The sequence below is a fragment of the Bidens hawaiensis genome, unplaced genomic scaffold (assembly GCF_021521415.1).
Source record: "Bidens hawaiensis isolate Kalapana, Puna unplaced genomic scaffold, B.hawaiensis_p1.1 tig00019201_1, whole genome shotgun sequence".
In the NCBI taxonomy this organism is placed as follows: Eukaryota; Viridiplantae; Streptophyta; class Magnoliopsida; order Asterales; family Asteraceae; genus Bidens; species Bidens hawaiensis.
The window spans coordinates 389,927-405,722 of record NW_027492911.1 but is presented as its reverse complement, the minus strand read 5'-3'; the positions used below and the strand labels follow the sequence as shown (position 1 = coordinate 405,722).

General features: G+C 34.1%; 1 protein-coding gene across 1 annotated transcript; it reads right to left on the bottom strand.

The window, feature by feature from the left end:
• Positions 1-4,109: 4,109 nt before the first annotated feature.
• Positions 4,110-6,732, bottom strand: LOC143557841 (aluminum-activated malate transporter 13-like). The gene is made up of 6 exons (XM_077046812.1): positions 6,210-6,732; positions 5,944-6,084; positions 5,394-5,666; positions 5,189-5,298; positions 4,620-4,763; positions 4,110-4,542 (listed from the first exon to the last, which is right to left on the bottom strand). The coding sequence occupies exons 1-6, from the start codon at positions 6,466-6,468 to the stop codon at positions 4,216-4,218; spliced, it is 1,254 nt and encodes a 417-aa protein (XP_076902927.1). The 5' UTR covers positions 6,469-6,732; the 3' UTR covers positions 4,110-4,215.
• Positions 6,733-15,796: the final 9,064 nt, after the last annotated feature.

Sequence of the window (15,796 nt, the reverse complement as noted above, 5' to 3'; positions counted from 1 at the left end):
CACGCATTAAATCATATCAAACCATTTCAGAAATTATAAAAAAATTCCATAAAATAATTTATGATGTTAACTAACTTCCATAAAATATCTATAAGCGTATAAACGCCATTATGCGCTGCAACGCGCAAATACAAAACCTTGAGTTAACACAAAACATAGAATATTTTGTCATCCCAACTTGAAAAGTCAACAATTCTAAATGGATGATTCGTACTTCAATTTGGAATGATAGTGTGATAACATCGTATTTTTTACAAAGCTTTTAAAGCAATTTCATGATAAGTACTTCAATTTTGTAGATTTCATCAGAGCATATAAAATTGAAAGAGTTTAAACACCTTTTTTTGATTATCACATACAGTTCGATTACAGGCTAATTCGATTATAGGCTAATAAAGATTTGTAGTGTTTAATTTTGTAATTTGGAATAGAAAAGATGAGAACTTGGTAGAAGATTAAACGAAGACAGAAGTGGCGGAGAGAGGCACCGCGAACCGGTGACGGTGACAGGCGGCAATTTCCAGCGGTGAGAGGTGGCGGCCTGGCGGGGACCTGTGACGGTGAGAGGCTGTGGTTATTAAGGTAAAGGCATTGCTGATATGTGGTAGAAGGAATGCCCGATGTTTTATCATAGATTCAGAGCCCTGATGTTTTATGAGAGCAGAGGATAAAAGAGTCTTGTTTTTCATTCAGACTCTCATAAAAGCTAAACCATTAAGAGGTTCATTCAGCCATTTAGTTATCAACTTTTTATAAAACAAATACTCTTAACCATAAAAACTCTTCAAACAAGGGCCTTGAAAGGTGTGTTGGATAGTGAAGGTTTTTCAGATTGGAAATATGCTACCACTAGAGTTAAAAGGGCTTGAAATTATTAGCTTTGAACATCTAAAAATATGAAACAATGGTACTTTGAACGAATGTTAGAAAGTAACGATATAATTGACAAAGTAGCGTTTAAGTAAATCAAGAAAGAAAGAGATTATTAAAGTCATTTGTAGGATTATTTCACTTGTGATATTTCTTGATGAATATAGTTTAGCACTCACGAATCAATGGGAAGTTGTATAAAATAAAGTGATGGAAATTTTTGTCAGCTCTTTTAATTGTTTAAATAACATGAAGCAATTGAGGATGATATATTAGATTGTATAGATTCTCAAGAATTGATCGATAGTTTTGTTTCAAAAAATGCTAGAAGCATCACGCTTCGTTTAGGTACTTAAGTTAGATCATTTTGCTATAATATTTTTGTTTTGTTTATTATCACAATTATCATCTGATTAGTCACTTTATATATATGAGTTCCTAAGTTCATATTTAACTTAGGGCCTCATTTTCTTAAGGATTCTCGAGGATGGTTCTATTAGAAGCACCATTAGGATCCACTCCATGAGCCTATAATCCCACTCTTTCTACATTAATTGTCACAACGCACTTTGCTGTTCCTCTTCATGATTTCCACGCGGAATGGCTGATCACAGGGACCTCCTTCTACAGTGAAACTAACAGTGTTTTCTTTCTTAATCACATTAAGACAACCGGAGCACCTTAATTCCAACCCCTACACTTGGTCTTCGTTTCCAATGAAGCAACAAAACATAAAGTAACAATGAATTAACAAATACTTTGGTATTAATTCTTTTAATTAATATATATCATATAAAGTCAAGGATGCGATCTCATAGCAACACATAAGAACCACGCTGTGATCATTTTATGGACGAAGAAGAAGTTGAATAAACAATAATTTATTAGATACATGCATCTTTATATCTTCATATCAAATTTTAAAATACTTAGGCTAATTATATGTATATTAGGTAGTTCAGTAGATAAGAAAATAACTATGTAGTTGGTTTCTAAAGTTTAATATTTTATAACAGAAATTAAAATGAAAATATCTTTTTTAAGGCATGTTGCATGTGGTCTGCATGACCGCATGTAATGCAAGAAAAGACCAAAGTTTTAAGTGAATAAATTGAAAGGGAGACCTGTAACGTAAGTCACCAATTGTTGGTGTCTGATTTCAGTGGAGATCTCAAGCGGTGGATGTTAGCCAAAAGAGCTTGTAAACATGGCGAAAAGGCTCGTAACATACTCCATTGTAAGCTCATATTAATGTTATTATTATTATCCTCGTATAAGCTAGCAGATTATATATGCGTGTTAGTAAGTTATCCATAATGTGTCCAAAGGGTTGCAGTGTTTCCTGAAGAGTTACAACGGTCTAGATTAATGTTTATATATATATATATATATATATATATATAGATCTATGTTTGTGTTAAACATCTAAATTATAATTATTAGTTATTATCGATCATTTATTGTGTTTAGCGGTGTCACTTGGATAGGTAGATGCATTCACGGACACAGCGTTTAAGGGAAATCCAGCAGCTGTGTGTTTGCTAGGGGATACAGTGAAAGATGATAAGTGGTTGCAATCAGTGGCGACTGAGTTCAATCTTCCAATGACGGCTTACTTGATTCCGATTGTTGTTCAGGGTGCAAGGAAGCCTGTATATCAGATCAGATGGTTCACTCGTGTATCCGAGGCAGGTTTTTTACTTTACAATGCCCAATTCTATACATGATGTTAATCTTAATCATGTTCTATTATGCTTGCAGTTCCAACTTTGTGGTCATGCAACTTTAGCAGCCGCACACTTTCTTTTTCAGTCTGGATTGGTGAATTCTAGCACAGTTGAATTCTCAACCCAATCTGGAATTCTTATTGCAAAACGAATCCCGGATAACAAGATCAATGATGAATTAGATGGTGGCTTCTGCATAGAATTAGATTTCCCTGTTGTTCCAATTTCAGATTACAATGATATTGAGGTTTCCGCGATTTCTGAAATATTAAACGGTGTTTCTGTGTCGATGATCTAAAGTTGAATGCATTTGATGACATCATCGTATGAGTTCAATTTGCTCTTGCATTTGGATTAAAATGGTTGTGATTAAAGCATTTGAAGGCCGTATGTTCTTTCTTTTTTCCTTTCATGTTGCAGGTGGTGCTTCCATCTGGAAAAGAAGTTGCAGCTTTCAAGCCGCAATTTAATAAGATCAAAGAAGCTCCAGGCAGGGCGATAATAATTACAGCACGTGCATCTAATGGGTCAGAGTTTGACTTTTATTCTCGCTTTTTCGGTCCTAAAGTTGGTGTTGATGAGGTAATAATTATATGGTTAAAGTTTTGGGTGATGGATCTAATTATATATATATTTATTGCGTTTTTTTACTGTTATTATGCAATGTTGTTTACATACTAGTATTTTATTTTATTTTTTTTGTTAAAAGAAAGAAAATAATAGGTTTGTTTTGTTTTGTTTTAGGATCCTGTTTGTGGGAGTGCACATTGTGCGTTAGCAGTGTATTGGCATGAGAAGTTGGGGAAATGTGATTTTATTGCATATCAGGTATGATGCATTTATTTTAAATATTTTTGTCACATGTGGAACTCTAACACTCGTTTGACTTTTTGGGTCAACGCAGGCATCGCATAGAAGTGGTGTGTTGCATGTGCATCTTGATAAGGAGAATCAACGAGTACTGATTCGAGGTAAAGCCATCACAGTCATGGAAGGGTCTCTTTTGGTCTAAGATTCAAGGCTTAATCATTCTGTATGGGAATAAAGCATGCATGTTTTCTTTAACTTATGAATATTATTGTTGCATTAACCTTTTTAGAGTTGATACTGTACTTATGAACTTAATTGTGTTTCCTTGTTAGTCATACTAAAATGTCAATGGTAGTTGTTGTTATGGTGGTTGCAAATATAAGAAGCAAGTAATAGTAATAGCTTCTGGTTTTAGACTTGATCAAAATGTTTAATGATTGCTTATCGATTATGGTCATGTAGACATAACCACCGTCATTTCTAGAATGAAATCTAGGCGCGCATACTACCAAAATGCCATCTTTTCCTTGACTAAGAGCTAAACTAACATGGATGGTAACTATTTGATTGAAGTTATGATTTCCATCTAGTTTTTTGATTATGCTTTGAAGCTTGATTTTCATCCAGTGGAATCATTCCACTCTCTATTTGGGTATCAGCTAGTTGATTAAATGAGTTTAGACGTTGATGGTTGACAAATTATTTTTGTATATACATTCTGCAAGCAAGTGACTTAGAGACTCACATCAATCATCCTAAACCATTTGAAATCTAGTTATAGTTTAAGTTATATGTACAACAGTTTTTGCTATTTGGAATGAAAACCAGCAACTTCTCCAAGTGTTTCAACCTCTTTTGCAAGTACTTCTACTTTATCAACAACCCCCATCAATAAAAACAACAAGTTTGCAATAGCAAGAGATTCAGTATTTGCAATCCCTTTTAGTTTTGAGGAAGTTGAAAGTAAGATGAGTTCTTGTTTAATCGACTGCAACTTTGGCAATGTTTGGAGCGTTGTCTGACATCTTTTCATATACTTGATACTTCTCCCAAGCTCTCGCATGGTTAGTGCAAGTGACAAGCCAACATTTTCACATGGTTCTTTGATTATTGCGTGTTGCAACGGTGTAAAGGGCTGAGTAAGAAATGGTAGCAATGTAAGCCAGTTTAACTGAATGTTGAACAAGTTATATGATGCACGTGTGTACAAACCTGTAATGGTGATTCAAGGCATTCATGCAATGACAGAATGATAGAAGCAAGTTCCCTTGTGAGCTCTCCTATTTGCAAATATTTCTCCCAAGGATAATAGAGTCCAAATCTTCCATGCCAAGGTTCCCACCTTGCGAAATTTGCCTAAAAATCAAATGGGATTTCAATATTTGCTCATGTTACTTGAAGGTTTTTGGATTAATAGGTGGTTTTATATTAAAATATTTCTAGGCGTATTTTGGAAGTTCTTGTACTTCTAGCCAGTTTGCCACCCTTGCATTCAAACGTGACAAGTTCGCTTGGGTGGCAAGCGAACTCCATAGAGTTTAGTGAAAAACTGTAAACGATGTGTTAAATTTGGTGAAAAACTTTATGGAGTGCACTTGCCACACTTCCGATCTCCAAAATAATTGTCAGAACTTGCATACGTTCAATTGCAAGGGTAGCGAATTGTCTAGAGAATTACCAAAACTTTTAAAAATGCTTTGACTAGCTAAATCTTAAACCACATACTAATTAATACTATCTTATAAATCAAGATATTTGAACTAGTAATCAACATATGTTACCAATGATTCATCATTTGATTTGGAGTGCAATACCGCCTTGCAATCACTGATTTTTATTTTTGGCATGCTTTCTTTTTCATCAACTACATTGAAGTATGCTTTCATGCAATCTGCAAATCATCATATAATTAAAAATTTTAATATGTAACATTACTATAAAAATATTAAATCTCTTATCATGTGGCTGTAAGCCTGCAACTGCTACCTTCAATGCAGCAAGCTAATTTGTCAAACTTGGAGGATGTCAAATGATGAAGTTCATCACTAGCCCACATTGGAAAAACAAGTAAACTAATGAATATGCATACAGCAAAACCCATGCCTATTGTTGAGAGCCGCTCACGGGCTAACTCAATAATTTTGTCAGCACGTAAACCAGACACGGCTACCAGATTAAAAGTTAGGATAAATATCATGAACCCATAATCATATTTTCTTTTTATACTTGGAATCAATCGACAGTATGTAGCAGCAGCACCTGCACATCACAAAAAAATCATAACAAGGTTAATGTATATGTATATCAGTATAGTATACACATGCCACTTTGTCAATATGGGTGTGCATGCTACACTTGTTATGCTATAAGAGAGTATATTATTTATTATTATTATTATTGATATTTATATTTGTTGTTAAATCACTATTCTATCTCTATTTGGCATTTAATAGAGATATGTGATCTCAGTTGATTCAATAGCATAAATTTTATTCACCAATACAGTTTCCAGTTATTTTGAATTATTTTTGCTTACCAAAAATAAACACAGTTGAACCAACCACTGCTGCATTTCCAATCTTTCCAAAGTTGTCTGCTAAAATTGCTGCCAAACACCCTAATCCACCCCCAAGTATGGTTCCAAATCCGCGGAGTAACCCTTTGCTTAACGTAGCACCTAGAGTATATATATTAATCATCAAAATTAGTTTGAATGCAAAATAGGTAAAAAAAATCGTTTTAAGGGTATTCGCTATTTTTGTAAGAAAATATAAACAAGTATTTAAAGAATTGATAACGAACCTGCGAAGAACTCGAAGACAACGACAACAGTCATGATAGCCCACATAGCATTTTCACCAACTTGCTCAAAAAGTGGATCTAGGAGATAAAGAAGTGAAACTAAAACTAAAGCAACTCCAACCTTGATGCCATGAATGATCTTTTTCATGTCTTGTCCAAACTGTTTTTCTATAACAGATGACAAACGATAAACAAAAGACAGTTTCTTGTAGTTGGTAGATTTTTCATTTTCATTTGAAATGTGAATAACGGTGCTCATTGTTAGCCGATGCAGTCGAGTTAGAATATTGTGTAGGTTAGTTTGTGGAGATAGAACTTATATACATGACCATTGCCCATTAGATATGGAACATAGGCAAGTGCTAAAGTAGGCATCTGTTTCATGGAAATTCACTCATTTTGACTAATGGTCACTCTTGATAGAATGATATTATTATTATTATTAGCAGTAGTAAGTGGTTTCATCTGTGAATTAAGTGGAACTTGCTTGTCTTTTTGTATATATGGAAGATGGTCTTTTCACACATGTTAGTGCAATGCCATGTTATTTGATGAGCAAAGACAAAGTGGTCTAGCCAATTGCTCAAATACCATGCTTTTGATTGATTACAACATGTTCTGGTGAGTGGTTAGACGATAATGTCACCAGGTGTAGCTTGTATGTCCATCAATTTGACTAATACCGAACATAAGTTAACTATTAACTTTCTCTAGTTGTCTTTTGAAAGAATTACAAACAACAAAACGATATTGGTTTTATGAGTAATGAATAACAGAAAACCATCTCTCTTTACATGAAAAGATCGCAAATGAAAAAGATAATGATAAAGTTAATCAACTAATTGTTATGATTATAATAAACGCCAATAAGACGGTTCGTTGTGGGCTTCAACGGGGCTGTAAGGGGGGCGATTTAGGGAGTGAACATTGGAGAGGGGCGATTTGGGGGGGGGGGGGGAGGATTTGGGTTAGGGGTGGACGGAAGAAGGGGCGATTTGGGGATGGAGGTGGGGCCAGCAACGTTCTTATGACCGTTATGATTTAAAAAACAAATCCATTTTCTTTTTATATACCATATAATTAAACCCATATACAATTAAACACCATCACTTTTTTCCCATTTTTTCCTCTGTAAAATATGGATTCCGACTCATCTTCGACACTCGACTATGCACATGACTTTTATTACCCGGGGCCCAACGCTATTCCGGATTCGGATTCAGAAGATGAAGTGATTTTTTCTACCGTTCGAGAGGCTGCTAAGCTCTTAGTCGAACACTAAGAAAGCTCACAATCACAAGGACGACGACCTCCGCTTGAACAAGATCGTAAAGGTGCTCATGACCAGTTGATAAGAGATCATTTTTCTACAGACTCGATTTTATGTTTGGAAGATTCCGCGCCGTTTTCGGATGAGTAGCCAACTATTTTTACGAATTGTTGGTGATTTAGAGCGCGAGTATGAATATTTCCAACAAAAAGAGGACACGAGACGTAAGCTAGGATTTTCTCCTATGCAAAGATGTATGGCGGCTATTCGTCAACCGGCAAACGAGACTGCGAGCGACGCCATGAAAGAGTATTTACAAACAGTAGCTCGTGAGACCTTTCACATGATTTGCAAATGTGAGTATTGTTATCATTTTATGTTAAATTTATTATTGATTGTTAAATTTAATATTTTTTATTTTTTTTATTGTTAATTTTGTTGTCGTTGTTGTTGTTGGGTATTGTTGAACTCTACGGGTGAAAATATTTGAGGAGTCCACCTCAAGATGGCATACAAAAAATATACGAGGTTTATCAACAACGACATAGTTTTCCTGGGATACTTGGTAGCCTCAATTTTACACACCCGGATTAGGAAGACTGCCCAATTTCTTGGCAAGGTCAACATCATTGGGGTGATGATGGTCCAACACTTATACTTGAGGCGGTCGCATAATTTGATCTCTGGATATAGCATGCGTTTTTTGTATGTCGGGTGCAAACAATGACATAACAGTCATACATTCTCGTATCCTATTTTAACGACATCATATACGGAGTTGCACACGACTCCTCATTTTTAGCAAATTATGTCAACTATGAATATGGATATTATCTCGTCGACGGTATTTATACGGAGTGGGCCACTTTGGTGCTTAGTTTTACATGCCCAACTGACGATAAACGTGAATATTTCAAGAAAAAACACGGACCGGCAAGAAAGGACATCGAAAGGGCATTCGGTGTATTAAAGAAACATTAGAGTATCATTAAACAGATGGCTCATATTCGCCAAAAGGATAGGTTAAGAAACATAATGTATGCTTACATTATTTTACACAATATGATATTGGAGGACTCAAGAAGAGCTATTTGTCAAGACGAGTACAACGATGTACTAGAGCCGATCTCAACACTAAACGTTGATAAAAAACTTGCTAATTTATTAAAAACATGAAGAAGGGAAACGTATCAAAGTCTTTGATCGGATTTGGTTGAACATCTTTGAAGGAACAAGTAAAATAATGACAACGAATAAAATATTTGTAGTATTATGATTTAGTTTGTGTGTAATGTTTTTAAATTTATTTATATTATTTATGTTTAATTTTATTGTGTTACCCACATAGAGACAACATTAGGAGGGGCTTTGTTACCCTCCAGTGCCAGTGGCGTGGCACTGTGAAGGGGCGACGTTGCCCCCTTTCACAGAGGATGGTCTAGCTATCAAAATATTTAACCAAAGATAGAATAATCACCAACACTCCAAAATCGTTTTACTCAAAAGCGTATATTATTATCATACTGATAAATTTTTACATCGTATTTTTTGCGTTACTTTTTTATGACGTATTCAACAAGTTTAGTTTAAAAACCAAGTGAACTTAAATCATATAATCTTTTATCAATACTTAAATAAAGCTTATTTCTATGAAAATTTAAGATGCAAGAAATAGCGTAGGAATTTGCGACACATTTTCAACAACAAAAAACTCTGTACGTGATATTTGTCATTACGTTAACTTTTTTACAAACTTGCTCATGTTACAATATGATCACGCGATAAGATATGGAAGCATCAACTTCTTGATCATATACATTATAAGACAGATAACATGGATAATTGCCTAAATAGGCATGCTGACCCATTTTTTTTATTTCTCAAAACAGACTTTGAAAAATTTTCCTACCAAAATAGGCATGGTCAATCACATCTTGTCACATAAACCTCTTAGACACAGTTGGGCACCATACGGATGAACACAGAGTAACATGTATTATGGCATGGTGGCATGATTGGGCTATAATGGAGCCGAAACAACAATAAATGGGTTCTAGTGTTGCTCTACATTTCTTTTTATGTGTTTCTTGAGAAGGAAAATCTATGCAATAATGATTATGCTAATTTGGGGCCTCAACATCTCACCATCATCGCCAGGGCCTTGGGGAAGAAGTCATATTGCCAAATAGTTATATAAGACGAAAATTGTAATTTACTCTATAAACATATATATTGGCGTTGAAGGGAAAGAAACAATATTTAAAATCCACCCGACCTCAACTCTCGTTCGAACCTGCCCATCAACCATAATGGTTTCATCTTCACGGGCGTTGTGCTCCAGCCGTGCCCCTCTCACGGACTTCTCTATCTCAGCGACTCAGCCACAGACCCCTCACGAACGTCCTTTGAAGATGTTACTATCACTACCTAAATGTAGAGTTACTTTGGGGAAGTATAATTGCCGTACTGAAAGTTAACAACATTAGTCATCTGATTTGACATCAATTTATATTATAAAAATGAACAATCATCGTGGGTGATGTTGACGCTTAGATTTAGTGCTCAAAAGCTAAATTAAATGGGAACGCATTTGTACCACAATCCGTACCTGTCATGCTAGGAGTTTCTTGGAATCTTCTAGGAAAAAAATGGGGGAAATTCATCGGTAGCCATTTTTTAGACACAATTACAAACTTACTGTTTGACGTTTTTCTAAAATAATAAGATTGGATACTAATGTTTAAAACTTGTAAGTTTAGGTATTAAGGTTTTAATTTTGTAACAATATTAGGTACTAATTTTAATTTTCGTTAACTTTTTAACGTAATTTGCATCAACTCGTCACCGTAACGCTCAGGTTTACCAATGTGCATGCCTCAACGCTCGGATTTTAACAACGCCTGATTTTTCCCGACCGAATAAATATCGTTTTAAATATTTTAATTTTTTTGTATGTTAATTTTTTTATATGTTAATTCAACAAATTTATAGTTTTGGTTTTATTAAGGTACCTACCGAATACGCATAATCAATCCCACCCGAATGCGCGTCATCTCGTTGTTGTAACACCATGTCCAGTTTTATCGGACGAATATACATATTGTTTTATATATGACATTATTGTCATTATGCATTCTCACTAAATTATTTGCCATATTTGTGTTTAGAAATATATTAGAATTTCACGTTCTAATTAGGATGGATGCTAGTGATTTATCCGTGCGTAACGTGATGAATTCGGTAGGTAAAACTCAGGCCTTGCAGTTGTGAGTCAACGTGAATTCTATATGTATTGACTATGTTCGTTACGGTATCGGAATTAAACCTAAAAAATAAGTTCATCATATTACCATACTTTGAAAAAATAGCGACGCTCATATAGTGTATTATTTTTACAATATTGCCATATTTAAAACAATATTTATTCGGCTGGTAAAACCGAGCATTGTGTTACAGCAGCGAGTTGACACATATTCGGTGGGTATTGGTTACATTAGTAAGAGTAACTTAATAAAACCCAAAATATAAATTTGTTGAATTAACATATAAAAATTTTAAAATATATAAAACGATGTTTATTCAGTCAGTAAAAATCAGGCATTGATAAAATCCGAGCGTCGAAGCCTGTGCATTGGTAAACCCGAGCGTTATAATAGTGAGTTAACGCAAATTCCGTTAACTTTTAACAAACGTTAAAGTTAGTACCTAACATTGTTATAAAATTAAAACCTTGGTACCCAAACTTGCAACTTTTAAACCTTAGTACCCAATCTTGTTATTTTAGGGAAACGTTAGGGACTAACTTCGTAATTGTGTCCATTTTTTATCAAGCCTTTCCAATTTTATCAATCAATCAGTCAAAATCCCGAAAATAACCATCAAGAACCGTCGGATCTGATGGAACTCCTTAAATAGTTGTCGGATCCGTTGGTATTTTTAGCGGATCCGACAAAAGTTTTCATCCTCTACCTCTCAAACCCTAAACCTCTATAATCAACCTTTATCTCCATGTTTCTTATTTCTCCACAAAATCAAGTAAATTCATAGTAAATCGAGTTTTCCATAACACAACCATAATGTTTGTTTTCCACGAATCACGTCTATTGTTGAGAAATTTGCGCAAGAAAGTGACGAACCCTAGATTTTCAATTCTGGAGGTTTTGATTTCGACTTCATAGATTAAAATTGAATACTATGGTTGTGTTCTCCTTGAAAAACTAAATGATTTACAATATGGATTTGCTTGATTTTATAAAGAAATAAGAAACATGGAGATTGAGGTTGGTCATGGAGGTTTAGGGTTTGAGAGGTAGGAGATGAAACTTTCGTTGGATATGACGGTTCTTTAACGAATTCCGTTGATTCCTTGGATCTGACGGTTCTTTAACGAAATCCGTCGGATATGGTAATATGTTAACACGTGGTGAAATTTTACAAGTCAACGAATTTCCTTGGCGGTTGTTGAAATTGCGTCGGATCCAACAGAAAAATATGACTATTTTTGGTATTTTTCAAAATCATGGCTAAAATTGGAAAAGCTTGGTCAAAAATAGAAATTACTCTATAGAATGGTAACCAAGTTTTAGCTTTGTTCCAATCAGACCACTAGTGTAAAGTTTTGTTCTATTTAGGTCACTTAACCTTTATTTAGTGTTTCAATCCTAAATATTTGACCGGGATAACAGGTTATCTAGGTTTATTATGCACTCCTCTTAAGTAAGAGGTAAACACGTGCACTCCTCGTAAGTTACCAGATGTTTACTTTACATTCCTTATAAGTTAACATGTGTTTATTATGCACTCCTCTTAAGTAGAGGTGTTTCCTATGCACTCCTCTTAAGTTAACATGTATTACTTTACACTTATCTTAAGTTAAGAAGTGTTTACTTTGCACTCCTCTTAAGTTAACAGATGTTTATTATGCACTCATCTTAAGTTTAGAGGTGTTTACTATGCATTTCTCTTAAGTTACAGGTGTTACTTTACACTCCTATTAAATTAAGAGGTGTTTACTTTGCACTCCTCTTAAGTTAAGAGGTGTTTACTTTGCACAGTTTTCACTTTTCTTAAGTTAAAAGGTGTTTAGTATGCAGTGTTAATATATTTGAAAAAAAAACAAACAAATTAGATAACCTGCTATCTAGGTCAAATATCTATAATTGAAACACTAAATAAATGTTAAGTGAGCTAAATAGATCAAAACTTTATAGCTGTGATCTGATTGATTAAACAAATCTGAAATTTGGTTATTGTTTTATTAAGTAATCCCAAAAAAAAAAGGATATTGTTTATGAAATTTTCCTAAAAGCGAAAAAGAGAAAAGTTTTATTAAGAAATCCCAAAAAAATGATATTATTCAAGAAATTTTCCTAAAAGTAAAAAAGAGAAAAGTTTTACCACGCGGGAAACATATGCATGAAAGAAACGCGTGTCTTCATGTATCTTGTTTTAATATTTGGTACATTAAATGGTGGTAGAAACCATCAAATATTTTATGGTTGTAAAAGATTTGCATGTTTACCAAATACACTTTGCGATTGGTTGGAAGGACTTTTAAGGAACTTTTTTTTCTTTCATTTTTACCAAATTTTGTTTTTACTTTTGATAGGTATACATCATCTTTCTTTTCATTTTATATTGGAAGGGGATGCTTCATTGGCCATGATTAATGATTAATTACTTAGCGTACATAGTTTTCACTCAAAAACCAATTAATATTGAACAACGTTTAAAGTTGTCGATAGACTTATATGTAGACAATAACTTTTTTGATGTGGGATTGGGTTTGAACCCAACCCGTTTGATGATATTTTGAACTTTGAAGAAGCAGCAATAGTGTAACAAAAGATATCGATCCGAATAAAGTCTTCAAAACAATGATAGTAGATAAAGAATATAAGTATTTAGATGTTTGTTGAAGTAGACTTTGATTTGATTAAGATACAAAAGAAGTAGGTGAAGAAAAGGAACTTTTTTCCCAAAAGTGTTGCAATAGTTATTCTATCTTGATTTCCCATGGTACATGTAAACTAGATTTACATTTGTCTCTCAACTTAATTAGGCTTATTAATTTATGAGTTAATTGCAAATATGGTTCCTGTGGTGGAACCCAAAACACATGTTTCAACCATGTGGTCGTGATGACATTTTTGTAGATATGAGCCCTATGGTGGTCATTTTTTTTTCAATCGGACCCAACTGTTAACTAACGCTTATTACGTCTGTTAGTTTCAGGGGTATTAACATATTTTCACCCGTAAACATAACCTCGGCTCCATATAACACCCCCCCCACCTTCGCAACTTACAACCTGATGTGCTAAAAGTAGTTATATTAAAAGACGCTAATCTAGACACTAAGTAATAAATTCTAGACTCTTAAACTTAACTAAACTACTAACCGGCAAGTGAACCGGTCGACTCTAGTACAGCTAAGTAAGTCCGGATATCGAACCCACGAGACTCTTTTAATTACGTTAACTAGCTAAATTAGACTTAACTACAAACACGACTATTTATTTATTATTATTTTGAGGGGGTTTTACCTATAAACTAATTTTAAACTAGTTTAAACTAAATAAAAAAAACTAAAGATGACTAAACTTAGAACTTGGGCTTAATTCAGATGATGATGAGCAACCATCTAGGCTAGAAGCCCTAATGTATCAATTATCAATTAGTTGGAAAATGCTAAGTTATGGAACTGGGATCTTAAAATAGTCACTTAAAGAAAACCCGAACAGGACCCCTGACCCTTCTCAAGAAGACACCTATGGATCTCTATTAAGTTATTAAAAACACCAGCTTAATTAGGCTCCCTTACGGTCGCCAACTTATTTTATGACAAGTACCTCCAAACGAAATCCTACCTTACAGCGCGGAAATCAAAGGTAGTTTAAAGTATTCGCTCGACTAGATAAACAAGGCTGAAAAATCAAACCTAGACGTCCTTACGAAGAACTAAATCTAGCAATCTTAAACAACCAAGACTTATCATATAATCTATCACCTCTCAACTATTTAGATTAGCAGCACACTTAGGTCTATTTAATTTATTAATATTGTTCCTATGGTTTTAATGCATATCAACCATAAACTAGTCAAAAACACACAGTAGATGACCTAACAGAATCCTATGACAGACAATCACCAAGGAAACTGTGAAACAATAAAACTCACCAAATAATCTTAAGCACACATATGCATCGAAAGAATAACAAGAAACCTCTTACTTAATCATAAACCATAACAAAAGCAAAGTCCAAACTAAAATCCAACGTCAACAAAAGTTCATCATCACCTAGGTAGTCTAAGTGTTTAGCCAACAACCATACTCAAGAACAAAAGAAAATAAATTGGTTCAAACAATAAATTCATGACGAAAATAATAAATTCAAACCAAATAATAATGATGTTTGGATTAGTAGGTGTTGAACTCAAACGCTTTTTGCTCGAACCAAGGCTTGCTCCTTCTCTTTTCTTCTTTCTTTGCGTGACCCCGTTTTTCTCCTGTTCGTAGGGTTTTTCCAATCGGCCACCCCCTCCAAAAACTCCTTAGATCTCTTTTTTTATAATATGTCGTCAAACCATGGCGTGGCCCATTATTATGCAATCAATTCCTTTTTTAACTAATTCTGCCTACAAAAATAAACCACCGCCAATCTTAATTGCATTATCTCAAAGTTACCCCATTATTATTGGTTGTGGGCTGCTTATCTATAATTCCTTCTGACTTGTGACATGAGATTATATGAGTGGCCCAATCAAATGACTTTCTTTCTTTCTTTTGGTCTTACTGCACAACACAAACAAACAAATAGATGTAACATGTATTTATAAATTTGAAATAATTCACATGAATAAATTAATTATTAATGATACATTTGAATTTATGTTATTATTATTATTATTATTATTATTATTATTATTATTCACTCGTTATTTTCAAGCTTAGTGAAAACACTACATATTAGCTCATTGTCTCAAATTTAGTAAGAGTACCTAATTTTCGCTCAATCTCTCTTAAAACCTTAAAACCCACACATGAGCCAACTAAGAATAATATTCGTTAAGAATTTGGCCCAAAAGTATTTAAAAGTGTAGGAAATATTTATATAGTAATATATATATATTTTAGATCACATCACAACCCTAAGTTAATCATCTCGTCTCCCGTCGTCGTCTCCCACTGTTTTTTCACCATCGTTGTCTCCCAGCATCGTATCACACTTTCCCGATCAACTGATAACTTGGATTTTTTATGCAATCTTTAATACCACGTTTTTCATAGGTATCGGAATTCACATTTTCCGCTTAAC